This window comes from Gasterosteus aculeatus, chromosome 11 (assembly GCF_964276395.1).
Source record: "Gasterosteus aculeatus chromosome 11, fGasAcu3.hap1.1, whole genome shotgun sequence".
Taxonomy (NCBI): domain Eukaryota; kingdom Metazoa; phylum Chordata; class Actinopteri; order Perciformes; family Gasterosteidae; genus Gasterosteus; species Gasterosteus aculeatus.
This window is the reverse complement of record NC_135699.1, coordinates 13,233,941-13,258,298: the sequence shown is the minus strand read 5'-3', so window position 1 is coordinate 13,258,298 and position 24,358 is coordinate 13,233,941. Positions and strand designations below refer to the sequence as shown.

Sequence of the window (24,358 nt, the reverse complement as noted above, 5' to 3'; positions counted from 1 at the left end):
AACGGAGAATGTTCTTGCTTACAATCTGCAACTTCGCCAACAGGCATTAACATCTCACTAAAGGAAGATCTACATATGCATGTCTATGCATATTAATGAATAACGATAGTTTTTAATGAATACTACTCTGAGGTAGCTACGCTGCATATTGCCCGGAAAAGGTCTTCCTGGAATTACCTGAAGTCTAGCTATCCAAATCACGTACCAAACCACCAGGTTCAACTTCCTTTGACGCAACTCTCTCTTTAAAAGGCTCTGGTGGAGATCTGCTGCGTCTCTGACTTTAAGACAATTTGGCAGCACTCAGCCAATCAGAGCGACGGAGGGGGAGGGAAGGGAGCGGGTGGGTAGCAACAGTTGCCCTGGTGAGGACGAAGCGCCATAGCCACGGTAGCCCTGGCGACAAGAACCCAGCAACGAGAATCAACAACAACAACTGAATCCGCCATAAAAAAAATAAAAGAAGACATTTAACCGGTGGACAATACACACGTGGATACAGAGGTGAAGCTCTTTACATATAGAACAGATTTAATGTCCAATAATGGTTCAACTGAATTGTGCTATTGCTTTTTTCCCTTGTGTCAGTAGCCATAACTGGCAACTGCCTCCCAGTGTTAGCCGAAGTTAGCCTGCAAGCTAGTCTTCGTATTGATAAATCAGTTGAGTCGGTTTCGTGAAGGAGGTCGTTTCTATCCGCTGCTTATTTGAGGGACACCGATTTGCGCCTGCCATGACGACGCAGCCACAGACGCATACTCAAGCAGGCCGTTGTTATGGCGATGTCAAATGCAAAAGGTACAAAATGGCGGTTGTTATAGAGACCAGTTAGCTTGCTGCCCGTGTTGCCTTGCTATGTAGCTAGCCTCGGTGCCGTCACGACAGGCTCGCCGCCGCTCGGCGTCAACGTACGGTTAATTGAACGCGTTAGCAGTAACGGGAACTCCCCTCTCTGAACGGCAATTAACGGGCATGCCGCGGCGGTTTCATTCGATACGTTTCATTCAGTACCCGCCGCCTCCCTCCTCCCTCCCCGGCACAAAAAACCCGTCCCTCCGTAACGCTCCAGGACGTTGGGTCACAGAGGGATGGTCAACATAAAACAGTTAATACGATTAGGCAGTTTTTTGTGAGATCAACCGGCAAATGAAATGCCAAAGATGGGACGTTGGTAGCGACGGCAGGTGTCGGACATTTAGCATGTGAGGGGCGTGGCGAGAGAAGGCGTTTTTTAATGCAGGTGCTCTGCAGGTCCGCGTCTAGCTGGTTCAACGGGTTTCTTCGTCGCGTTAACGGCTGTTGTTGCTTGTTGCCGTTTAAGGTCAAATAAAAAACTGTTTTGTTTTGAAAACACAGTGTAGAATATGCCCCCCCCCCTCCTCTGAGAGATTATTAAAGACGCGAGCTTTATAATAATAATAATGATCAAGGCAACTGTATTAAAATACAGTAGGCATTTATTTCACTAATCACATACATGTAATATCCTCATTTGTCTGACATTCGACGTTACCACACATGCGTATTTACAAGTGAATGACATATTACTGTGTATATTACTGCAACGTGGTATGGGATTTTCCCAACTTGACGTGTGAATGGCCGCAGGATGTGAGATCACATTACAGGTAATGAGACACCGACATGTTTGTTACCCTCAAGGCTTCTCCCTCCCACATCAGCTGCACCACCAACCGGCCAGCTACAGTAATAATTAAAACATGTGTGGGTGTGTGTTGAGGGGGCTGATCATTCTTTTCCACTTACACCTTCAAGTGATCCTGCAGCCAACATGACTTGTGTTGTGTTTAGGTTTTACTGCCCACCCCAAAGTATGTGCAATGTATGTATGTATGTATGTATTACTCTGTTTAGTTAAACTTTTCCAATGTAATATTTAAACAGCTGTTACATTACACCCTCAAGACGTTCCAAACTCTGACTAGATCCTCTGCCTTGTCTTTATCTGAATGATCGTACACAGGCTTCAACCACTGAATGACTTTGTGCTCCAGCCATATAACTGGACATTTCCAAGATTCGTCCTGGAACTCATAGTGGAGCATTCAGAGCATCTGTTGTAACTATTGTGACCATGCGTAACTAATCGCTAGTTTCTTTTTCCTAGAGTGACTCCCAGCTCTTGAAATGGCCACCTCAGGCTACGTAGGTGAAATCCAGCCGGCGGCCCAACCCCAGGGGGCCGGTGCTACTGTGGCAGCGGGGCAACCCGATACCGGTTCCAGCCCCGCGGCTGCCCCTCAGTATCTGGCTGAGATTCACACTGCCGTGGACACTCCCACTGTCGTCACACCCACGGGCCAAACTACCCCCGCTGATCAGGCCACTTCAGTTGCGTCCCCGAAGCCGGCGGATGTTATTCAAGTCCAGTCCACGTCACAAGCCCAGCCTCCGCAGACACAGTATGTGACTGCAGAGATCCAGGGCTCTCCCACACAGACCGGAAATGCTCACAGCACTCCTCAGTACATTGTTGTCACAGTCACAGGTAAGATCAGAGCTTTGCATGCTGTCTGGATGCAGGGAAGGCAGGACTCAAACGCTTTTGAGTTTTGAAACAAAAAAGACTTTAAGTCAGGATGCGGGGGGGCAAAAGCACAGACGAGAACCGGGAACACTTCAACATGGACTTCCAGACATTCAACAATGATGTGACAAGAGACACACACGGCTTAAATACACTAGGGAGGTGCAGGTGATTGGACACAGGTGGAAAAAATCATGACACGGCAGACATTCACAGGGGAGGACAGGACAAGGCAGGAAGTGAAGTTACCCAGGGAGACAAGAGGCAAGAAACTACAAAATAAAGCAGGACATGAACCCAAACCGTGACACATACCATGATATTCCCTCGGGGACGAAGCAGTTGTCTACTTAAAACATCCATATTTGATAGGTTCTTTTAAAGAACTCCATTGGTTTATAGAGTAACCATAGTTATTATGGTGTCTTTCATTTTTCAGCTGTATATTTTACAGAGTGAGATCAGCCGTTATAAAAAACTAATAACACTGTAGTTAAGGGCAGTAAGTTATAAATACTTGAGTGGTGAAATGAGAGGTCAAAAATAGCAACAACTTCATGAAATTAAAATATTGTGATTATATTTACATTCCCACTGTTAAGAGGGCTCCCTTCACTCAAGTGACAGCTTGTCAGACTCCAGCCCCCCTCCAGCTGTGGTGCAAACCGGAGTTCCCACGCAGGTTGTCCAGCAAGTGCAGGCTGCTCAGCAGGTATACAAATGCACGCTCGCACAAACACGCCATGAAATGAATGTGGGCGTAATCAAAACTGTACATCACCTTTATCTCCGCAGAGGTCAGTGGTGCAGGCCACCTCTCAGATAGCCAAGACTGAGCCGGGCACTCTGAGTGTCACCAGTCTACAGCCTGTTCATATCAGCCAGGAGGTCAGTCAAACACACACACGCACACACAGTCTGTCTGGTAAATGTGGCTGTCTGACAATAACAAAAGGGGATCACATGCAACATCCAACTTCTTCACACTGTGGCTTCGTTTTAGACAACTAATCACATGTGTGGTGGAAACTGCTTCCAGTTCCTCCCTTGCTATGACCTGGCAGCGTTAGTCAGGGATGCGAATCTAGGAGAGTTGCAGCATCAACTTGAGGTAGAACAGCGAGAGTGGCAGGCCCACGTATTGGCACATTACCCCAGAGAGTGCTGCGTGCCGACCCGCCTCTTCTCGGACCGCTTCCAGTATTGCCAGTGCCTCTACTGGCCCCCTGCGCCTGCTGAGACACAGGATAGAGCAGCCCACCATGCAGTCACAAGCGCAGGCCTCTCTCAGCCGCCGTCGCAAGATGCAACTTCTGCTTTCCAAGTAGGTCAGGGACACAAGGGCTATACAGCCAGAGAATATGTCCACAGCTCAAAGTTATAACCTCAAAAGCAACTGTGTATGCAAGATGTGAGCAGATTGTCAGGCTGGAAATAGTGCTTTAACTCAGGGGGAAAAAGGATTCACAGAGTTTGTGTGTGTGCGCTCATTCCTCAGGTGCAGCAGCAGCTCACGCCAGTGCAACATGTGTATGCCAACCAAGTGCAGTACGTGGAAGGAGGAGAGGGCAACTACGCCACCAGCACCATGTCAGAATGAGACCGTGCCCATCAGTAGCTAACGCGTGTCAACGCAGAACCTGTCCCCATCTCACGGTTGACTTTGTCCCTCACGCGTCTTTCCGTGTCTTTGATCCAGCCGTTCCAGCGCCTTCCCGTACACCGACGCCGCCCTGTACACCCAGACCACAACTGCCCAGTACTATGAAGGTCAACCAGCTTCAGGCTCACAGGCCTCCACCCCCGGCACGCCCATCACCGTCTCCGTCACCGCTGGCGCAGCGGGGGGCGTCTCCATGTTTGTGGCCCAGCCCACAAGTGCGGCGGGGGGCGGGGCCACGGTGGTGACCGCGGGGGGCACCCCCAACGGGTCGGTGGACGGGGCAGGCACCAACGGGGGCGCAGCGGGCAGCTATGTGATCCAGGGGGGTTACATGCTGGGCAGCGGCGGCGGAGGGGCAGCGGGCAACAGTCAGAGCTACTCGCACACCGCCCGCGCCTCCCCGGCCACTGTGAGTATGACGGAGGGCGAGGAGAGCAGCGTGCCGTCGGCAGACAAGAAGGTATGCAGAGGCGCCAAGCGCAGGAACTTTTTCGAGTTTTGTTCTCATCCCCCAGGGGGCCCCCAGTCCCCCCTCTCCCCACTTTGGTGGCACATACGGATGATGTGTCATCGTTTTGTCCCGTGGAAAGCACAATTTAAAATGTGGAGGTTGTTAGGAGGAGGAGCGGAGAGTTTTGGCCGTGGGCGATACGATACCTTTGAGTATGACAATGCTTTTGAGGATTGTATCACATCAAAATGTGTCGTGGCCAGCAGAGTTTTCTAGCTGTGCTGAAAGGAAACAAAACCTCATCATTCTCATATCATTACAGTGCATGAGATGAGTATTCCTTTTGCCTGAAATGCCCCCAAAACATACTGCTCATGCCAAATTCATCCCATTGAAGCCCATATGTTACAGGTGGCCGAGCTCAGTTTGGCGCACTTGTGTTTTCATCCCCAAACAGATTGACACAGTGTGAACGTAAAGCTATGTGATTGCATGTGCTGTACAACCGAAAAGTGTGTTGGTGCCTAGTTTGGCGCGTGCACGGGTCGGAGTGTATCTATTGGCTTTGCTGACTGCACCAGCTGTTTTCTGTGTCTTTGCCTGCGTGTCAGGTACAGTGGTTGCTGGACAACTACGAGACAGCTGAAGGCGTCAGTCTGCCGCGCTCCACGCTCTACTGCCACTACCTGCTGCACTGCCAGGAGCAGAAACTGGAGCCCGTCAATGCCGCGTCTTTCGGGAAACTCATTCGCTCCGTGTTCATGGGGCTACGCACGCGACGCCTGGGCACCCGGTACGGGAACGGAAGACATGACAGTACACACACACACACACACTCAGTGGTTTTAATACACACCCTGTTGTAATGGTTAGAATCCTTCGAGCATTGCAGAGGGTTTGCGTGGTGTAGGCAGAAATGTGCGTACAGATGAAGACAGATAGGCGTGTGTGTGGGTGTGAGGAAGTTTCATAATGGAAGTGAAAGTGGGCGAGCAAGATTGACTTTTAAAAGGTTTTAAATGAGATGTGTTCGCTTATCAAATGCTCTGAAGTTAAAAACATGTATAGTTGAATACCAGTACTGAGACTACGGGGAGCGACGTAAACCCTCTCTTCTCACATCTCTCCTCGATATATTTACTCTGGGAGACGGGAATGTGATGTGGAAAACCTACAAATCTGTTCCCGACAGGGGTAATTCTAAATACCACTACTACGGCCTGAGGATCAAGGCCGGCTCTTCTCTTCTCCGCCTGATGGAAGACCAGCAACATCTGGCCATGAGGCAGCAGCCCTTCTCACAGAAACAGAGGTGCGCACACATCCATCGTCCATCACCTCCATTAACTCACCTCACGGCCGATGAGACGGACCTCCTGTTTCATTTCACTTTATTATTTAAAGCCTACATGCAGATCGGAGTGTTTAATCTACCCTATCAAATGTGCTTTACCCCCACCCCTGGCAGGTTGAAGCCAGTGCACAAAGTAGAGGGGCTGACCAATGGCACAGCAGCAGGAGCAGGGCAGCAGCAGAACCAGCAGCAGGGCTCCGGGCAGGTGGACATCAGCACCCAGGTTCAGCAGTACCAGCAGTTCCTTGGTGTGTAGAGCGAACACATAAAGTCAGGTCAATCAATATTTGGATATTTTTCTTTATTTTGGCTCTGTACACCACATCAATGGAGTTGAAAAAAATCATGATGTGCAGACTTTCAGCTTTAATTTGAGGGTATTTACATCCGAATCGGGTGAACGGTGAAGGAAGTACAACAACATTTGTTGTACTTCCTTCACCGTTCACCCAAAAACGGTGTGGCCCTTTGTACATTACAAAGGGCCACACCGTTTTTAAGGGGCCAAAAGTAATTGGACAAATTAATTTAAGAAATCTAATTGTCACTTTTAATACTTTGTTGAAAATCCTTTGCAGTCAATGACAGCCTGAAGTCTGGATTCCATAGACATCACCAGCCGCCGGGTTTTGTCCCTGGTGATGCTCTGCCAGCGTCTTCAGTTTCTGCTGGTTTTGGAGCATTTTCCCCTCAGTTTTGTCTTCAGCAAGTGAAATGCATGCGCAATTGGATTCAGGCCGGGTCATTGACTTGGCCATTGCAGAACATTTCTTTGCCTTAAAATACTCCTTGGTTGCTTTTGCGGAATGCTTCGGGTCATTGTCCATCTGCACTGTGAGGCGCCGTCCAATGAGTTCTGAAGCATTTGGCTGAATATGAGCAGATAATATTGCCCGAAAAACTTCATCCTGCTGCTTTTGTCAGCAGTCACCCAATCAAATACAAGGGCACTAGTTCCATTGGCAGCCATAAAGGCCCACTCCATAACACTATGTAACCTAGGGGTGCGTGTTTAAAACGAAGGATAGGTTGGGCGCCAGACAGGCAAATAACCCACGTTATTCCCTGTCATTTTTTTAAATACTATCGTTTGTAAAATGCACAATAATGTACCCGACCAGCTGGGTACCCCTGCTGCAAAAATGTAAAGTAAATCAAAGACCAAATCAGGAAGCCCATCTACTCAGGGAAAACAGCTGTATTCAAACATAACTTTTGATGGGGGTTATATCATTTAAGGTACAGCAGTTTAAGAAAAACACATGTTAAAGCACACCAATAATAAAGTAGAAAGTCCTTTGATCAAAGTCTGTTACGGAGTCCAGATAATGTCAAATGTTGTGTTATCGTAGAGGACGGTGAGTGTTGGGTTGAGTGGAGGGTTGCCGTGTGGGGTGGTCAGAGTGAGTTGGGGAATCCGGAGAGGTGTTTCTGTGGGGAACTAGCTTCCCTGATCGACCCGGCGAGCCGTAGTCCAGGGCGGTCCAAAAGATCTCTCCGGCCAATTCTTCCGCTTGCAGTGTCGAGCAGGTCTTTTAGTACTCCTCTCGTAGAACTCCACAAGGTCAGCAACCAGCGATCTCCTGTTTGGTTGGTTCCTCTCTTCTCACTCCTATGGCATGCAGCCTGTGTCAGTTTCTTTCACTTGCAGGTGTGTCCAATCTTCTCACCTTCTCCTTGCCCCGCCGTCTTTATTTTAGCCAGATGGAAAAAAACAAGTCTGCAGGCTGTGGCCTGCTACAACTACCTCCACCACGCTTCACTGATGAGGTGGTGTGCTTTGGATCATGAGCAGTTCCTTTCCTTCTCCATACTCTTCTCTTCCCATCAGTTTATCTTTGTCTCATCTGTCCGTAGGAAGTTCTTTCAGAACTGCACAGGCTCATTTAGATGCTTTTTGGCAAACTCTAATTTGGTCTTCCTGTTTTTGAGGCTGGTGAACTCTCTGCATTTACTCTTTGGTCTTCTCTTGATTATCGACTTTGACACAGATACACGTACCTCCTGGAGACTGTTCTTCATCTGGCCATCTGGCCAAATGTCATCCACTGCAGTTGTCTTCCGGTTCTTTTGGTGTTGCTGAGCTCACCAGTGTGTTTTTTCTGAGTGTTTTTTCTTTTTTCTCGATTTTTCAGCTTGCTTCACTGATAGCGACAGCTCTTTGGACAGATTCCACAAATACCACACCTGAAATGAACTCTAGACCTTTTTATCTACTCTGTGTAAATGAAATGACGAGGGAAATACACACACACACACACACACACACACACCTGACCTTGGAACAGCTGAGCAGCCAATTGTCCAATTACTTTTGCTCCCTTAAAAAGAGGGTGGTCACATTGGAAATTGTTGTAATTCCTACACCGTTCACCTGAATTGGATGTAAATACCCTCAAATTAAAGCCGAAAGTCTGCATTTAAAGCACATCTGTTTTCATTTCAACTCCATCGTTGTGGTGTACAGAGCCAAAATAATGAAAAATGTGTCAATGTCCAAATATTTATGGACCTGACTGTACCTACAGGTGTGGAAGTGATGGTTTGTCTAAAGGATTTATGAGTCTGACGGTGATATTGGATAAATTGTTGATGTACATACAACTTTCAGTGTAATACGATTGCAGTTAGTCACAGTAATATTATGGCTCCCCGTTGAGTAGCCAGTGTTCTTGTGTTCCAGATGCATCCCGAGCTCTCCCAGACTTCCCAGACATCGACCTCCAAGGGAAGTCTCCGCCAGAGGGAATCGAGCTGGAGCACATAAAGAGCTTCCAGCTGCTGTACAGGGAGCACTGTGAGGTGAGTGAATAAAAGGAAATCCGTTAGCTGAAAGAACCCCGCATGAGCAATTGTGTTGGAGAACTAAAAGCTGTGAGAAGGAGAAAAATAAAACATGAATAGATCATGTCCTTCTTTTCCCACACTTTGTGTCCGTCTGATTGATCGCGTGGTAATACGAATGTGCTGTTTATACGACGTGTGTGTTCCTTCAGGCGATACTAGATGTGATGGTCAACCTGCAGTTTACCCTGGTGGAGACTCTGTGGAAGACCTTCTGGAGGTTCAGCCAGAATCAGGCTGGAGACGCCACGCTGGCTGTGTGAGTGGGCAAAACTTATTCAAAATTCAGTCCCAAACCAAAGTGAGAGGATTCTCCTCGCGCAGAAGCACAACCATTTGACACTGGAATGCAGGTAATTACAAACTGGCGTGCGTCTCTGTGCGTTCGCAGCCACGACGAGTCGGAGAAGCGGCTCCCGAAGTCGTGTCTGGTGCTGCTGTGCAAGTACGATCCGGTGCTGCGATGGAGCCGGGACTGTGACAACAGCCTGTACCAGGCTCTGGTGGAGATCCTCATCCCTGATGTCCTCAGGCCCATCCCCAGTAAGGCCTTACAACCAGCGTGATGATGCACAACATATAAATAGTATGGTGCCGAACAGTAATATGCACACCGTGAAATACTTACACCTGAAAGGTGCCCACACCGATAAGAAAAATACTTTCATTTTTTAATTACAGCACTAGTATCCGTATCTACAGTAAATGCTAAAAGAGACATTATTTTACTCCGAGCCAAATGGTAGGATTTACTAATGAGAACAAAGATCACATTGATATGTAACACTGGAAGCTTTTTAATATAATTACTTAAAAACAGGTTTGTTCCTGCTGCACAGAAACATGGCCGTACACTAAGCGTGTGCCGGCCAAGAATTCTGATCCTTTGTCCCGGAACATTCTCGTGGGCTGAGGAAAATGAAACCGTACTCTGAAGTCTTTGATCCCCTCTCCCCTCGCCTCCCCCAGGTGCCTTAACTCAAGCCATCCGCAACTTTGCCAAGAGCCTGGAGAGCTGGCTGACCAACGCCATGATGAACATCCCGGAGGAAATGGTCCGCATCAAGGTACACTCCTTGGATTAGCTTGCAGTTGGTGGAACTACACACTTCATGAGCCATGGAGTGTTTTTTTTTACGCTGGCAGGCTCAGCCATCGTGAAATCTGTTGCGGAGAGAGTGCCGAAGTAGCAACGAACTAAAAAAAGCTGCGGCTGATTTGACGTGGAATACTGTCCTATTACTTGCCTGCTTATTTCGGGGCAATAATATTTCCTTGTAGAAACATTAAACACAGTATAAATTGTAAATTTTTGCTTCGGTATAAATCAACATCTCCCAAACCGCTTGTCCCTCCCTCACTGAGAGCAAAACACTCGACGAGATCACGACTCTTCTCCTTGCTCCTAAATGGTGGACGAGCTTTCTGATGACACCAGGAGCGCAGAGAGCCTTCACATCTTCCGCCGCAAGTATTTTTCACCCGTCCCTTTTATCCGCTTCTCCTTGTGGTCCCTCCAGGTAACGTCAGCCAATGCATTTGCCCAGACCCTGCGGCGCTACACCAGCCTGAACCACCTCGCCCAGGCCGCCCGCGCCGTCCTCCAGAACACGGCCCAGATCAACCAGATGCTGTCCGACCTCAACCGCGTCGACTTCGCCAACGTCCAGGTCGGTCGCGTCTCTGACGGGTTCGATGCTGACGCCCTCTTGAGTAACTGCTTCCCGCTGACGCCTTCTGTCCGCCTTGCAGGAGCAGGCTTCGTGGGTGTGCCGGTGTGAAGACCGCGTGGTTCAGCGGCTGGAGCAGGACTTCAAGCTGACCCTCCAGCAGCAGAACTCCCTGGAGCAGTGGGCGGCGTGGCTGGACGGCGTGGTGTCCCAGGTGCTAAAGCCCTACCAGCAGAGCCCCGCCTTCCCCAAGGCCGCCAAGCTCTTCCTTCTCAAGTGGTCCTTTTACAGGTGCGACGGGAGACTTGATGATGATTTCCACTCAACTTTGTTTTCTCCGTCGATGATGCTCTGCGAGACCCCTGTAAGGAACGCGTCATCTCAACCATCATCGCTCAGAACTCAGTAAAATAAATCCCACAGACGGATTAGGTAGTTTGTATAAATATGACTGAATAACTAGAAAATGCATTTCCTGCTGAAAATGTGTTGGAAAGCTGAAAGCTGAAATGAACTTTAGAAAGTTGCTGAAAATACAGAAAATTGGAGGGAATTTTAATACATTTCCTGAAATGAGATATTAGAAAAGCAGAAATTGATTCGAAATAGCTGAAAATACAGAAATGGGAGAAGCTGAAGGGAATTCTAGTATTCTTTTGACGCCTAGAAACTCTGTCGCAAGAAACACTTCCCGTTGCGTCTGGTTAAGTGACAAGGAAGCAGCTTGGAGCACTAAAAGGCAATGACCTCCCTGACCTCTGCTCCCTCCCCAGCTCCATGGTGATCCGGGACCTGACCCTGAGGAGCGCCGCCAGCTTCGGCTCCTTTCACCTGATCCGCCTGCTGTACGATGAGTACATGTACTACCTGATAGAGCACAGGGTGGCCCAGGCCAAAGGGGAGACCCCCATTGCTGTCATGGGAGAGGTACCAAAGCGCTTTACCCACACAGACAAACTCAATGTTGTGAGCTTTCTTCACAACAATAACACCTTCCTCTCCTGCCACCAGTTTGCCAGTTTAGGCCGAGGTCTACACCAGCTGGATCCCGACAAAGGTAACCACCCTTTCGGGCTCTTTGCCCCTGATGCAATTCTTGCGTTGTCTGCCACTAACCCGTTTCCCCCCGTGTCCACTGCAGAAGAGGAAGAGGAAGAGGACGACGAGAGCGACGACGAAGGCCAGGAGCTGTCCCTCCCGTCGGACGTCGGCGTGCTGGGAGACGAGTCTCTGGAGCCGCCCGCCAAGCTGGCGCGGATGGACCAGAGAGTCCTCTTCGCGACCGGGTCGGCCGACAACTAAACCCGGCGTGCGTTCGATTGTGGCGAATAGGCACAAACGCACGGATGTACAAAGAACACTAATTTATAGACTCGACACATGTACATAGAGCCTGTAAATATGTGTGCATACTGTAACAAGCCCACACAGTCACTGCACAGAGGGCCGCTGATGGCACAACCACTGATTCAATACAGTCACTAGCGCTGCAACAGGCTTCATCCATCTTGGTTTGTTTCCATTTGTAAAAATAACTAATGCCAGGCATGTTTTTTTTCTTCGTCTTTTTTCGGTTTCTCGCATCTCAACCTGTAGCCTCGCTGTCTCCCGTTTTCTGTCCGCGCACTGGGGGTCACATGACCCTGTCATTACTTCTGGAGGCTGAACGCGGTTTTCCATGCTGGTGTGTGTGCGTGTGTGTGTTTGTGAGTCTTGCTAAGTGTTGACTCTTTTCCTCTGTAGATATTTTCTAAGGCATTGAGGTTTTGATTTGGGAGACGTGTGTGGAGTTGTTGGATTTCATCTGCCTGTAAAGATATTGTACTTGAGTGCCTGTCACAGCTGCTACACACACTTAAAGATGAAGCTACGGCTGTGGAATTGGGGCTCCCATTAGTTGCTGCAAAAATCCTCTCTTTAATAGAACATCTGGATCCATGAGAGAGGTCCTGTGTGTGTCGGTGTCCTTTTTTTTGTTCAAAGTTCTGCATTCCTTTCCGTCTAATAAGTTCCTCCGTGGCCTCATTTTCCCTTTTGATATTTTAATTTCCCTGCCTCATTTCCATACTTACCTTTCAACGTCGTATGCCAAAACCTGTGTGCTTTTATCCCAGAATCCATTGCTTTTAAATTCTCTTTCCACGTTTTGAGGAGGACTGTGCCTGAGTAAGAACGCTGATGTACTTATATTCTACTGTATATGTATCCACTACTTTGAATTTTGTTGTCACTAAGAACCTCTTGTGCAGTGTATGGTGCCGTGTTGTCACACATCGTAAGCAACCTGTGTGTGCATTGTTGCTTTGTGATTGTACGTTCGGTTATCGACCCCATATCCTCTGGGGATTTTCTTTTACCACAAACAGGCTAAAGCTCTGCCTCTTTGCACATATTGAATATTGTCTTTTAAACTCTGACCGTTATAAGACTTTGTTTTCTCCATTTTTCTTTGGAAGTCTTTGGTGTTTCTTTCATCAACATCTGGCTGCGCGTGGTGAAGAGGTGAGAACTTCTGCAGTCTTCCACCGACACGCCGCTGTCGTCGTCTCACTTGCGTTTCCGCCCTCCCGCCAACGGCTTCGTTTTTCTGCAGACGTTCACCTTCTTAAATCACCGTTTGTCGAGATTGGGTTGTTGCCAACGTGTCACTTTCGGGGGATTCATTTGAAGACTGTCTTTGAAAAGAGCTGCTCGTGTTTTCAGCATTAGCTGTTTGCAACCAGCACGTCATCCTTTAAATGGACATCGTTTACCCGGTATGACAACGTGCTTAGTCGTCTTTATTGTGCATCAGTTTCTCATGTACAAAACTAATTGAGGAAAAAAAAAAAAAGAAGATGTTTGGTGGCAGTGTTTTATGAATCTGGTCTGCTATAAGTATGACTGTGCCTTGAGATGGTAGAATGCAATTCAGATGTTTTTCATTTTAAAGATATAAATTAAAGAATTTTTAAAGTTGCACTCCTGCGTATTCATTTTCTCATAAATACGGCCACATGTCTCGTTATAGTGTTTACCATCTCTGAAGCTGGTCGCGAATGAGAAGCCGCATTCTTACTAAATCTAAACGCAGCGACTTCCTGGCTCACACGCTCCCTGTTGTTACTTCTGCTGCAGACAAACCACAAGCTATTTTCTGTCTGTTGTGCAACTTGATGTGCCTCTCTTGTGCAGTACAGTTACTAATGTATACACAATAGAAATGCTGCATTAAAGAAATCCAGGTGTGAATGTGTAAAAGTGGTACGTATTAGACGGCACGGGTCATGACACGCGTGGGTCATGCCACAGATACGTTTCTGAGCTTTGGGTGCCGCCGACCCAAACGACTCCAAGGTCGTTCATTCCCCAAGAGAGCTTTAGAAATTGTTTTGTGTTTTTCATCTCTGCAGGATTGACCTGAAGACTAATAGTGACACGTAGTGGTGATCCATCGCATGTACACACTGAAATACTGCACAAGACAACATGTTGAACACACATTTTACAGTAATCGGCATTTGCCTGGATTTAATTCAGAGTATTGCTGCTGGTGGTCGTCTATTAACAATATCAACACTGCTGCCAAAGGCAGGCTCACAGCTGCCAATCATAAGACAAGATTCATACCTGATACATCTCCGGAAGTCAAAACCAACAGCCTTATATTGCTGAATATATGGATGTATGCAATATATCGTCAAGTGAGACACACTGGAAGACTACATTTTCATTCTGCTGCACACAATGACTCTGGGAAGAAAGAAAAAAAAGGATCAACACATTCTAGTAAACCAAAGCATATTAACAAAAGCAACCACGTGCAACTTCCAGATGAAACTACGTCACAGCCTGGTCCTAACGACATCGTTGACGTGACAACGGGACCTCCGCACAAAGGTCACAACGCGTATATGAGATCACTCATATAAAAACAGCATCATTCTCCTGGATGGACTTTTCAAGAGACAGAAGAAGCCGAGAAGCGGATGGAGTGCGGTAACGATGCAAAGGGAACTAAAGCGAGGAGAAAGTTTGTTAAATCATGACCACACGAGCCAGACTGGTGCTGCTTCACGTCGGGGTCCTCACAGTGGTGGCTATTCATGGCGAGGGCTGTTAAAGGGAAGCCATTTTTATCCAGGGGCCGAACAAATACCCCATAACTCCTGCCACCTTTCAGGACCTGCCAGCGGTCACGGCCTCCCCAACGAAGACATTGTCACAGGCGACGGATCACCCCCTCCCTCTTTATCGGGTGGCGTTTCAGCTGTTATTACTCAGCCTGCATTCGCCAATCACAAAAACGCGGGATTTCATTTGTGCATCGTCAAACAGGCTCACTGGTACAAAGGACTTTCCAGCATTTATCTCAAGCAAAAATAATCCAACTGTGCTGAAACGCCATGCTGGGGGGGGGGGGGGGATATATTAAGTCACAACATTGAGCAAATGAAATAAGCTTTAAAAAGGATGTATTCTAACCTGTACCAGATACACAATATGATTATAGTCCTAATAGCTATGTGCGATTCAGTAAATATAACACAAGGGTATGAGGTGTTATAAAAATGGGTCTTAAGAAGTTAATAAAAGGAAAATGAGACAGCTTTGTTGGCAACCCCTCTGTAATAAAGTACACGTTTCATGGCTTCCATGTTCATAATGGTATATATATATATATATATATAGTATATGTATATATATATGCAGAAGCGCTGAGAAGCTGTGCACCTGTCATGGAGGGATTATCAGCCTTCTCCCGCCCTTCAGCAGCAAAGCGCTAGAACGTTTGTTCAGTTCATATTTCTATTAAAAAGTATCCCGGTGGTGTGGCTGATGTTTTTTTTTTTTGTCTTATCACAAGAAAGTGAAAACAGGCAAGATCCCGGCCCTCAAGCTTGCAGATGGTCGTCCTCGTCCCGTGTCCCGAAGCCTCTCCCTTCCGGCGCCAGCTCTCACTGCGCCTAGAACCCCAACGATAGAAAGGAGGCACATCCTTTGTGTAAAGTGGGCCGGCTTCTTAGGATCAACCAACATGCGTTCAGGTGGGCAGTGGCCCCTGTAACCAACCTGTCCTTGCTGGGGGGTGGACTGCTGGCCGGGGGCCTGTCCCGTCTGCCCGTAGTACGCGGCCTGCTGCTTGTAGTACTCGGCCCAGGCGGCGCTGTAGTCCGGCTGCCCCCCCGCCGTGGACGCCGCCCCCCCTGCTGCTGCCGGTGAGGCACCTGGGGCCGCCGCAGCGGCCGTCCCGGGCACGGAGGCCCCCGCCTGGCCTGAAGGGGAGGGACGAGGAGAGATGCGAGCACATTCGTTTGTGGATTAATGTGATGAGATGTAGCAAACTCCCCAGAATGCAATGCAGTGGATGGTAAATGTCATTGATCATTGAGTGTGCTGCACAAATTGCTACTGGAAAAAAACATTTAGGCTGATAAAACATTGGGTTGACCGTGACCCTATAAACTGTTTTATTTAATTTTCTGTGATTTCTTTCTGCTGATAAACAATGTATCAAATTCTTTGGTCTGATCGGCTTTTTGTTTTTTTTACTGATTTCTTCAGTGGATTGACCACCAAACCAATTCAGCACAAGCGAATTCAGCTCACCCATCTTCTTATAGTACTCCTCCCAGGCCTTGGTGTAGTCCGGCTGGCCCCCCGGCACATGAGCAGGCTGGCTCTGGTCCGCTGAAGTTTGGGCACTTCCAGCCGGGTCGGCGGGGTACTGGGCCGCCACGGCCCCCGATGGCTGCTGGTAGTACTGAGCGTAGTAGGCTGCCCAGGCTGCGTTGGGGTCATTGGCTGCTGCCTTGCCTAGAAAAGAGGCAGGGTGGAGGGTGTGAGGTCCTCATAGGGTGAGGGTGAGCCCCTGCTACTGGCCTGGAGACCGGGCTTGGAGACCAGGGGGGAAACAGAGACAGCGTTAGCCACTGCAGCTTTAGGTCAAGACATCTGCATCTCATGACAACACATCCATCAGTACTCCTGCTGACCCTCCCAGACTTAGAAGAAGAAATGCAACTACTCATCTGAAATGTCTGGGACACGTAAACACTAAAACCTACAGCCTGGAATGAAAGTAGGGTAGCGGGTTTGACGCGCTTTGACTCGACATGCTAAAAATGGGGGAAAAACAAACATTGGTCCCTGAAAAGTCAATAGGTGACTCACTGGGGTCATGGGGGGCCTGGGGCTGCCACTGCTGGAAGGTGTTGCTCCAGCCCGGAGGGGTGTACTGCTGAGGACCCGGAGGACCACCACTGAGGGGGAAATAAATGGGACATTATTCATAATCTCTCTGGATCATCGCCCTGACGTGATGACAGAGAAATCTCTCCTGAAATGCTACCTGAAGGAGATCATCCCCTCCCACTGCAAGAAGACTCCGTCACAAAACTGTCACACACTTACACTGTTGGTTGGTTAAATTGATTGGTTAAATTTGCACTATTGTTTAATCATTTACGTAATTTCGATATTCTATTTTCTATCTGTAATTCTCTCTTGCAGGATTAATAGAGCAACTATTTCTCCATTAAACTAGAGCAACACAATCAGCCGCGCATTAGTTGTCGCTACTCACTGTGAGGCTCCGGGGGCGCCGGGCGGTCCGGGGTTGTACGGGTTGGCCGCGTAGGGACCCATCGGACCAGCAGGACCTGGTCCGCCCGGTCCGGGGCCAACGTGACACAAAGGTCCCTGTGGCAGACGAGACAATGGCGCGTGAAATCGGGAAGAACAAACAAAAAGACTTCCACAACGTGCATCCCAAAACAACGAGAACGTGAAATGCCTCGATCTTCTCCTCGATGAGCTGCTTGGCGTGGTCGATCTGCTGCGGGGAGCCCCGGATGATGAAGAGCTTGAAGTTGGGGTCTCCGTTGGGGGGCGGCTGTCGAGAGATTTCCACAAAGGCCCCCGTCTGCTGGTTGATGGACTTGACGTTCTCTCCTCCTCGGCCAATCACGAGCCCACACTTGTGGGCAGGAATTGAGAAGGTCAGCTCACCCCCGGGGGGGCCCCAACTGCCTTGTCCCCCGCCTCGGCCCCGGTTGCCCACAGGCATGCCCGGAGGACCCGGGGGACCCTGTGGACGGAGAGAAAGAGAGACAGCCTCTGTGTTATTACATCATTTGTTATTGTACTGCTGATGCCAACTTGCTTCAAAGCTAAACATCAGTCTGGGGGGGGTGAGCCGTACCCCTTGTCCCTCCTCCCTGACCCTGATGCTCTGCAGCAGCTCGTTGATGATCTGGGCGGCGTGCTCGCAGCGATCAGGGGGGCCGCTGACGTGGGCGATTTTCTCTGGACTAGTCCCGTCGTCTGTAAGAGAGATCGAGATATTCAGCGAGCTGCACCTCCGATATTCGGAATCCCGTTAGTCACGTGGGAGGCCGACGTGTGCTTCTGAGAATCAACGAACAAAAAGCAGCCGTGGAGGAAGGCCACCTGCTCACTCAACACAACGTTCTCCTTTGTAACGCAAGAGTTTTCTGACATCTTTGTCTATAATGCACCTTGAGTCAATAGAAAAGCAAAAAGAGAGCAAGACGACACCTTTTATGTACAAACTCCTGTGAAAAACTCTGCTTGGTGTCACTGGCATCAGAGATCGAACTTTCAAGTTGTCTCTACATTGACGAATTGATGAATATTCATCGATGAAAACCATGATCATGGAAGTCATCACCTTGCTTGAACTGTATCCTCACGCCGGCGTCATTCTGGATTTTCTTGATCATCTCTCCGTTTCGCCCGATGACCACACCCACCGAGTGTCTCGGTACGGGGATCTGTGTGGGAAACATGTGCTTAAAAAAACAAACAAACTTGGATTTGGTTCCGAGACAACTAATCCCACTTCCAGTCTCCCGCTCCTCCTCCCTCCCTCCCTCCCACAAACTCACATCCATGCCTCCTCCCATTCGGGAGCCAAAGTCGTTTCTGTCAGTGAATCCCCCGTGGTCTCGCTCTCTGAGAATCTCCTGCACCATCTCCTCGGCTTGCTGAACGGAGAAACTTTGTGATTACAACAAATGGCAACGCATCACCTCGTATTTATGCTGACAAGATGATTTCACAAACGCACCTGGACTTTGTAAGGATCTCCGATAATGCGCAGGGGCTTGTCTACGTTGGGTCCCTGAGAGGCATCCTGGATCAGGATCATCTTCACGCCTGCGCGCTCCTGGAATATATCATATACATTTGGCGCTCTACTTTTTCATACATCAAAACTAAGCGAGGTGCCGCCATCAGAACAGTCGTTTACTATACCTGGAGCTGCTTGATGGTCTCCCCTCCCTTGCCGATGACGAGGCCAGCCTTGCCAGCGGGGATCATCATCTCATGCACCGAGCCGTTCTGCCCGTTGGTGGACTCGTGAAAAGAGGAAGGGGGTGTGCCCCTCCCTCGGGACACGATCTCATCCAACAGCCTCTTGGCATTCCTGGCCAGGGCAAAATTTACCAGTTACTCCGATTTCATTGTACAGAATGATGCTTTTAAGAGGTGTAACGGCACGTGATACAAGTGTCATTATAGGTAACTGGGTTTACAGAACGGTATGAAATTATCGCGCTTCAAATCGTAACGAAAAGGTTTGATGTGGCCAAACGTTGTTTTCAAAACCATTTCAAATATGTCCTCGCTTCTGTGATGGAGGACACGAGCACAACCCACTTAAAGGGTAATAACTTTGCATGGTTTCACAAAAAAAGACTACGAGTCCATTTCCATTCAGTCTGATACTTACTCTATGCAGTCTTGGGAACCTGTGAGAGAGACGCACCGGTCTGGAAGACCTCCGCTATCTGGACATACACACAAAGAAAACATTTGTCCGTGACATTTTAGTTCAACGTCTAAAAAAGAAAATACTTAACTTAAAAAATGTAAAACTGTAACTTTACAGAGGTGATGGTACCTGGCGCTATCTGAACCTTGCAACCGGACTCCTGTTGAATCTTGTTGATCTGTTCACCTCCGCGGCCAATAACTGTTTCAACAGAGAGCAAAGTGTCCGTACACATTGTCAATAAAGGATCCGTCAGTGTCTTACACAGAGCAGCTTGAAAATGTGCAGAAACAGTTAAGCTGCACTCACTCAGCCCCACCATGCTGTCTGGCACACTGAACTCCTCTGTGCTCGAGGCGGGCCTGACGCCATCACCCGGCGACGATGACAATGAAGGAAAAAGAAGCAACAGATCAGACAATCAGCTATTTACACCACAAGCCTGTTTACATCTACTGCTATGATGCTACGATAATACTGCGCAATCAACTGCAAGCTGTGAAAGGTCTCACCTTTGTTGTGCAAGAGCAGCTAGCTGGGAACCAATCGCTGAGAGGACACCAGAAAAGAGAAAGGGAGAGGTTTTGGATTACGGATTAACACATCTGGACAGATGAGAGATAAAGTGGCAAACGGCTACAACGTGACTGAACGTGTATATTAGATGAAGTCAGCTAATGTAGAATGTAAATCCACGTCTATTGTCGTACAGCAGAGCACGCGGTGACATCTAATCCCTGCGTTTGAGCCCACCGTTCGGCCACCACATACACAGTATTTTGGTCTGTGATGCGACTCAAACCGGCGACACTCCGGTTTCTGATTTCATAGAGGAGAGACCGAACGGAGCGCAACACAGCGGGGTGAACTCACACAACGCATTGGCCGAGTCCAAGTCGCTCTCTGCAGCCAGCTTCTTGCTCTCCGGTTCGTCTGTCAGGTGAGGGAAACAACAGATAACTTCAGCGATCGTGTGTCTGTGTAACACTCGATGTTTATTCGCTGTACGGACGCTTTTGTCCGAGGCGGCGAGTGAGGGGTCAGTAGATCAGGGAGACGCCGCTGGTACCTGCGTCCTCCAGCTGTCGTTTCTGTGCAGTGAATGCAAAGACGTCTGATGCGGTGTTATTGTTGTTGTTCATAGGGGGGCCGGAGTCGCCCCCGATTTTAGCTGCAATCTGAAACACAAGAGAAAAAACAATTCACTGTGGGAACATTGATTTTAAAACCCTTAAACACTTATTAGTTACGGTACTGATTGGACTGTATTCGGTATATATTTAAGTATTTGATATTTTCAACAAATCATTTCTATCATCAATTTCTTAGTATCGATGATTTGGCTTTAAATTCTATTAATTGATTAAATATGGTTAATATTGGTGAGGAGGTTTTGTTATTGTACGGATGTCATAGTAACGTTAAAGTCTACTTTGTCGCATTATTATATTTCGATGCACGGTTTTCTGTGTAGTTAAGAGCTGTGAAATGCATTACTTTATATCAACCGCCTCCACAGTCTATGTGACGTTAATTAAACGAACATTTGGCTTAATTCATCGCGTCTGGAACAACCGATTCTCCCTGTGGGGTTTGACGGGGCGCGCAGTGTCGATAGCTAACGTTAGCTAAAACAGCACTGACACAACGCTACTTGAACAACGATCAATTCGCGCGGATTCCGGACATTCCTCCTCGCGTGACGTGTCCAGCCCGGTTTAACGACGTTAGCCCCGAAGCTAACTGGTTAGCTCGCTCGCTACGAGCCGGAGGGACGCGCTCCTCACCTGCCGGGCCCGCTGCACCGCGTCCGCGAACGCATCTTTATTGGCGCCACCTGCTCCGTTCCCGAGAGCCGCTTGTCCGTACGAAGGGTCCCCGGATCCGGGCGACGTCGCCGCGTTGTACTCCGACATGTTGACGGGTGAGAACAAGGCGAGGGTTGGTGAGAGGGCAGCAAAAAGACAACCGTCGGTGCTGCTGCGGCAGCAGGAAGGAAAGTCATGAAAACTAACGGGTGAACGTCGGAGCCGACGACGGTGGCCGAGAAGGGGCTTTCGCGTTTCGCCTTTTGCGTTGTTATTAAATGATCAACATAAAACACAAGGCAGGGAGTCCTTTAGTAGTCCTACTCTGTAGAAAATGAAATGAAGAAAGAAATGAATGACGAAAATGATCTTGTATTTTGTTTTTTTAAAGATATTTATTGAATAATACAATAATCAAAACTGCAAATTTAATTCATTAATTACATTTCTAGATTATTTTATATATCCCCCATATAATTGAACTATTCCATAGCTTCTATTTGTATTCCTTGTTTAGCCTTTTTACTGCATTTTAAACCAATACATTATAAACCTGCCCAAACACATGGTGATACGTTTGTGTGTAAGTCAAGGTTTTCATGATACATTTAACACAATAACATTTAATACAGCTAGGCTCGAAGTAGTTTATTATTTTCCTTAAACATCACTTTAAAGATCTGACAATCAGCTGTCCAAACATGAGAAAGTAATACAACTAGACTTGGATACATTTTCTACACAGTGTTTGACAAACAGTGCTTTCCTATTGTGTGTCCTATACTGTATTGTGTGTCCTATACTGTATTGTGTGGCCCATTACCCTAACATTTTGCCTGCTTGTGTATGCTACATCTGTTTTGCTTAAAGAGAGTGCCTCCGTTGGGCGTCGGTGAAGAATTTGCCGTGGAGAGGATCTAACTTCATTTCGTCTTTGTCTGTGAAAAAACGTAGTCATCAGTGGATCATTTTCCAACTTCCCAGCGTAACTCGCAGTCATGCTACCAATCCCAGAGGTGCCCTCCGAGTTCCCAGCTCCAATAGTCAGCCATTCTGATACCCAGTGGCGTGCTTTTGGGCTCCAAACATCTCGGTATCTGCTAACTGAAAACAAAAGTTGAAAAAGTTCATAACAGCGGTGCACATATTTAACATTTCTGGGTTCATATGGATAGCAGAACTCAATGGGGTGTCTCACAGTTTGGGAGGAAGGCTCCATCGGAGCTAGCTGTCATCTTCACAGGTGGCAGCAGTGGTTCGTCAGGTTCTTGCGCCACAGCTTTCAACATCCGGTCTATCAGCTCCTGCTCCCTGCGGTTCCACTCCTCTTGCCAGTTTGCCATTGGTTTCTTCTTTTTGACTTCAGCGGCAAAGTAGTGGTCCTTGTTTCGCGTTATCATGACGAGCATTTTCTGGTACAGCTCAGACCTTCCTCACTCTCTATGCGCTCCTCCACAGTCTTCCCCCCCAGCCAGTCGCCTCGAGTGAACAGCACAATGGTGTGATTCCACACTTCCACATCTATGAAGAGACGCATGTGCTGCTAGACCGCTTGCCAATATGATGCGTTGAACGCGGAAGCCAGTCCAACAACGAGGAGCACTGCGTGGGGGCCGGGAGGGCAGAGATGCATTATGTTCTCTATTTCAGCTTTATCCATCTTGCAGGTGTCATGAAGGGTGTTGTTGTAGTACCAGCCGGGAGAGTCGACCACTGTGAGAAGCCTGTCCGCCACCATGCTGTGGCTCATTTCACAGATTTCTGTGGTTCTGTTGTGATCAACAGCAAAAGCATGTTTTCTCAGAATGGTGTTGCCCGCTGAGCTCTTGGCCGACCACTGTGCTCCAACCATCACCATTTTCAAATGTTTTGGAGGGGTCTTGCCACCTAGAATAGGGGACAACATTTCTAATGATTTTTTTCAGGCTTTTTTTCTTTCTGACGCTCTCCAAGGAAATTACAAGACCACACAACGTCACAAACAATCAAAAAAGTGTAAATAAGGTGTTGTGGATTAACAACACCTGGTGTGATGTGTAGGCTACTAAAGAGCTATATTAAATCATTGAATATTTAGTATCACAGGAATCATTAGTTTTGTAGTGTAAAAATATTGTTTGTTATTAGTTTCTAAAGAATATTGGCTGACATATATTTTCATTTTTTTTTTAAATATTGATTTCAGTATCTGTAAAAAAATCTAAATATGCATTAATGGTGCTTTCTGCATGACACAATAAACCAAATTAAGCGTTGATCAGACTCACCTTCCATCAGGGCTTTGAGTTCCCTTCTTCTTGTCTGCACTTTGGCAATCCTCTCAGATGCTCGACCCACCATTGCCTTCATTTCCTCACTTGGAAAATGTCCATCACAACTGTCAATAGAATAGTGACCACCGGCCCTTTCAGCAACCATTGCTTCTATCTTCTTAAAAGGATCTCCTGAAGGGCTGGCCACCGTTTGATTTCCTTTTCTAACATTTTATCAGTCACTGGACTCTTTGCAGTAAACAACAAAATGGTGTAATCAAACACTCTCTTGGGAAAAAGCTGCAGATGCTCCTCCAGTGATCGCTTGAAGATCTCAGGAAATGGAGAACCGACACGAATGACCAGAAGAAAGGCGTGAGGCCCCGGTGGACACATGTGCACACTCTTCTTTATTTCTATCTGATCTAGTTTTGGGGTATTTTCTCGTGGGTAGTGCCACCACCAGCCTGGAGTATCGACCACAGTGACCTGTCTCAAAGACACTTTTACTTCCTTTCTTCATTTGCACTTCAATTCCTTGTTTGTTTGTTTTTTTGCTTAGTTGCGTTTTTATCATTCTGAAAATGATATTCTGTTATTTCTATCTTGTGTGTAAAGTTTGCATTCAGATAGTCATGTTATTGATTTTTTTTTAATATGTTAATTGTTTAATAAAAGATTTCTTTACTGATTCGTAGTCCTGGACATTTATCATGATTCTGGGTGGCCCCATGGTCCTTCTTTCCTAGGGTCTAGAAACGCCCCTTTTGACCCCCACCAAAGTGTTCTCAGGCGAGGGGCCAGACTAAGAATGGTTCAAAAGACTCTATGAAAAAGTGGAAGAGGGAAGGAGCCAGGCCCAGACGGAGGGCTTGACAGCGAGCGTCTGGTGGCCGGGCTTGCCTCAAACGACGGGGCGGTTTCGGGTGGAGGAGCGAGATGAAGGTCAAGCGGGGTTGGCCCTTTCAACTGACAACAGGTCATATACG

The 24,358-nt window shown here is 47.8% G+C and overlaps 2 protein-coding genes across 6 annotated transcripts; one reads left to right on the top strand and one right to left on the bottom strand.

Moving 5' to 3' along the window:
- Window positions 1-313: 313 nt before the first annotated feature.
- Window positions 314-13,491, top strand: rfx1a (regulatory factor X, 1a (influences HLA class II expression)). 3 transcript variants are annotated; one of them, XR_013451329.1, is made up of 18 exons: window positions 314-504; window positions 2,129-2,509; window positions 3,151-3,260; window positions 3,344-3,436; window positions 4,047-4,138; window positions 4,248-4,671; window positions 5,274-5,455; window positions 5,855-5,974; window positions 6,131-6,264; window positions 8,700-8,818; window positions 9,013-9,119; window positions 9,252-9,403; window positions 9,830-9,927; window positions 10,381-10,530; window positions 10,613-10,894; window positions 11,304-11,457; window positions 11,542-11,587; window positions 11,672-13,491. XR_013451329.1 is itself a non-coding variant. In XM_078083882.1 (18 exons), the coding sequence occupies exons 2-18, from the start codon at window positions 2,149-2,151 to the stop codon at window positions 11,830-11,832; spliced, it is 2,706 nt and encodes a 901-aa protein (XP_077940008.1). In that variant the 5' UTR covers window positions 314-504; window positions 2,129-2,148; the 3' UTR covers window positions 11,833-13,491. The 3 variants fall into 3 exon arrangements, 2 of the variants coding, with proteins under 2 accessions (XP_077940008.1, XP_040046412.2); XM_078083882.1 differs by having other exon boundaries at window positions 5,280-5,455; window positions 10,613-10,821; XM_040190478.2 differs by having other exon boundaries at window positions 10,613-10,821.
- A 521-nt stretch (window positions 13,492-14,012) lies between these two features.
- Window positions 14,013-21,399, bottom strand: LOC120827525 (far upstream element-binding protein 2). Of its 3 annotated transcripts, XM_040190486.2 has the most exons (18): window positions 21,097-21,399; window positions 20,379-20,487; window positions 20,183-20,242; window positions 19,822-19,858; window positions 19,619-19,671; window positions 19,439-19,510; window positions 19,268-19,325; window positions 18,790-18,961; window positions 18,602-18,700; window positions 18,420-18,518; window positions 18,203-18,305; window positions 17,714-17,835; window positions 17,306-17,599; window positions 17,096-17,211; window positions 16,684-16,772; window positions 16,120-16,326; window positions 15,583-15,785; window positions 14,013-15,476 (listed from the first exon to the last, which is right to left on the bottom strand). In XM_040190486.2, the coding sequence occupies exons 1-18, from the start codon at window positions 21,223-21,225 to the stop codon at window positions 15,468-15,470; spliced, it is 2,031 nt and encodes a 676-aa protein (XP_040046420.2). In that variant the 5' UTR covers window positions 21,226-21,399; the 3' UTR covers window positions 14,013-15,467. The 3 variants fall into 3 exon arrangements, 2 of the variants coding, with proteins under 2 accessions (XP_040046420.2, XP_077940010.1); XR_013451330.1 differs by having other exon boundaries at window positions 16,120-16,404; window positions 18,203-18,518; window positions 21,097-21,355; XM_078083884.1 differs by having other exon boundaries at window positions 18,203-18,518; window positions 21,097-21,355.
- Between the last annotated feature and the right edge of the window lie 2,959 nt (window positions 21,400-24,358).

What these genes read in the sequence shown, in the direction of transcription:
- rfx1a (XM_040190478.2), top strand. Translation starts at nt 2,149, where the DNA reads ATGGCCACCTCAGGCTACGTAGGTGAAATCCAGCCGGCGGCCCAACCC. An exon ending in CTGTTCATATCAGCCAGGAG is followed by an intron (nt 3,437 to 4,046) that starts GTCAGTCAAACA and finishes CTCATTCCTCAG; the next exon opens with GTGCAGCAGCAGCTCACGCC. An exon ending in CCATTGCTGTCATGGGAGAG is followed by an intron (nt 11,458 to 11,541) that starts GTACCAAAGCGC and finishes TCCTGCCACCAG; the next exon opens with TTTGCCAGTTTAGGCCGAGG.
- LOC120827525 (XM_078083884.1), bottom strand. Translation starts at nt 21,225, where the DNA reads ATGTCGGAGTACAACGCGGCGACGTCGCCCGGATCCGGGGACCCTTCG. An exon ending in GCTGCTCTTGCACAACAAAG is followed by an intron (nt 19,672 to 19,821) that starts GTGAGACCTTTC and finishes TGATGGCGTCAG; the next exon opens with GCCCGCCTCGAGCACAGAGG. An exon ending in GGCGCCCCCGGAGCCTCACA is followed by an intron (nt 16,773 to 17,095) that starts GTGAGTAGCGAC and finishes TTTCCCCCTCAG; the next exon opens with TGGTGGTCCTCCGGGTCCTC.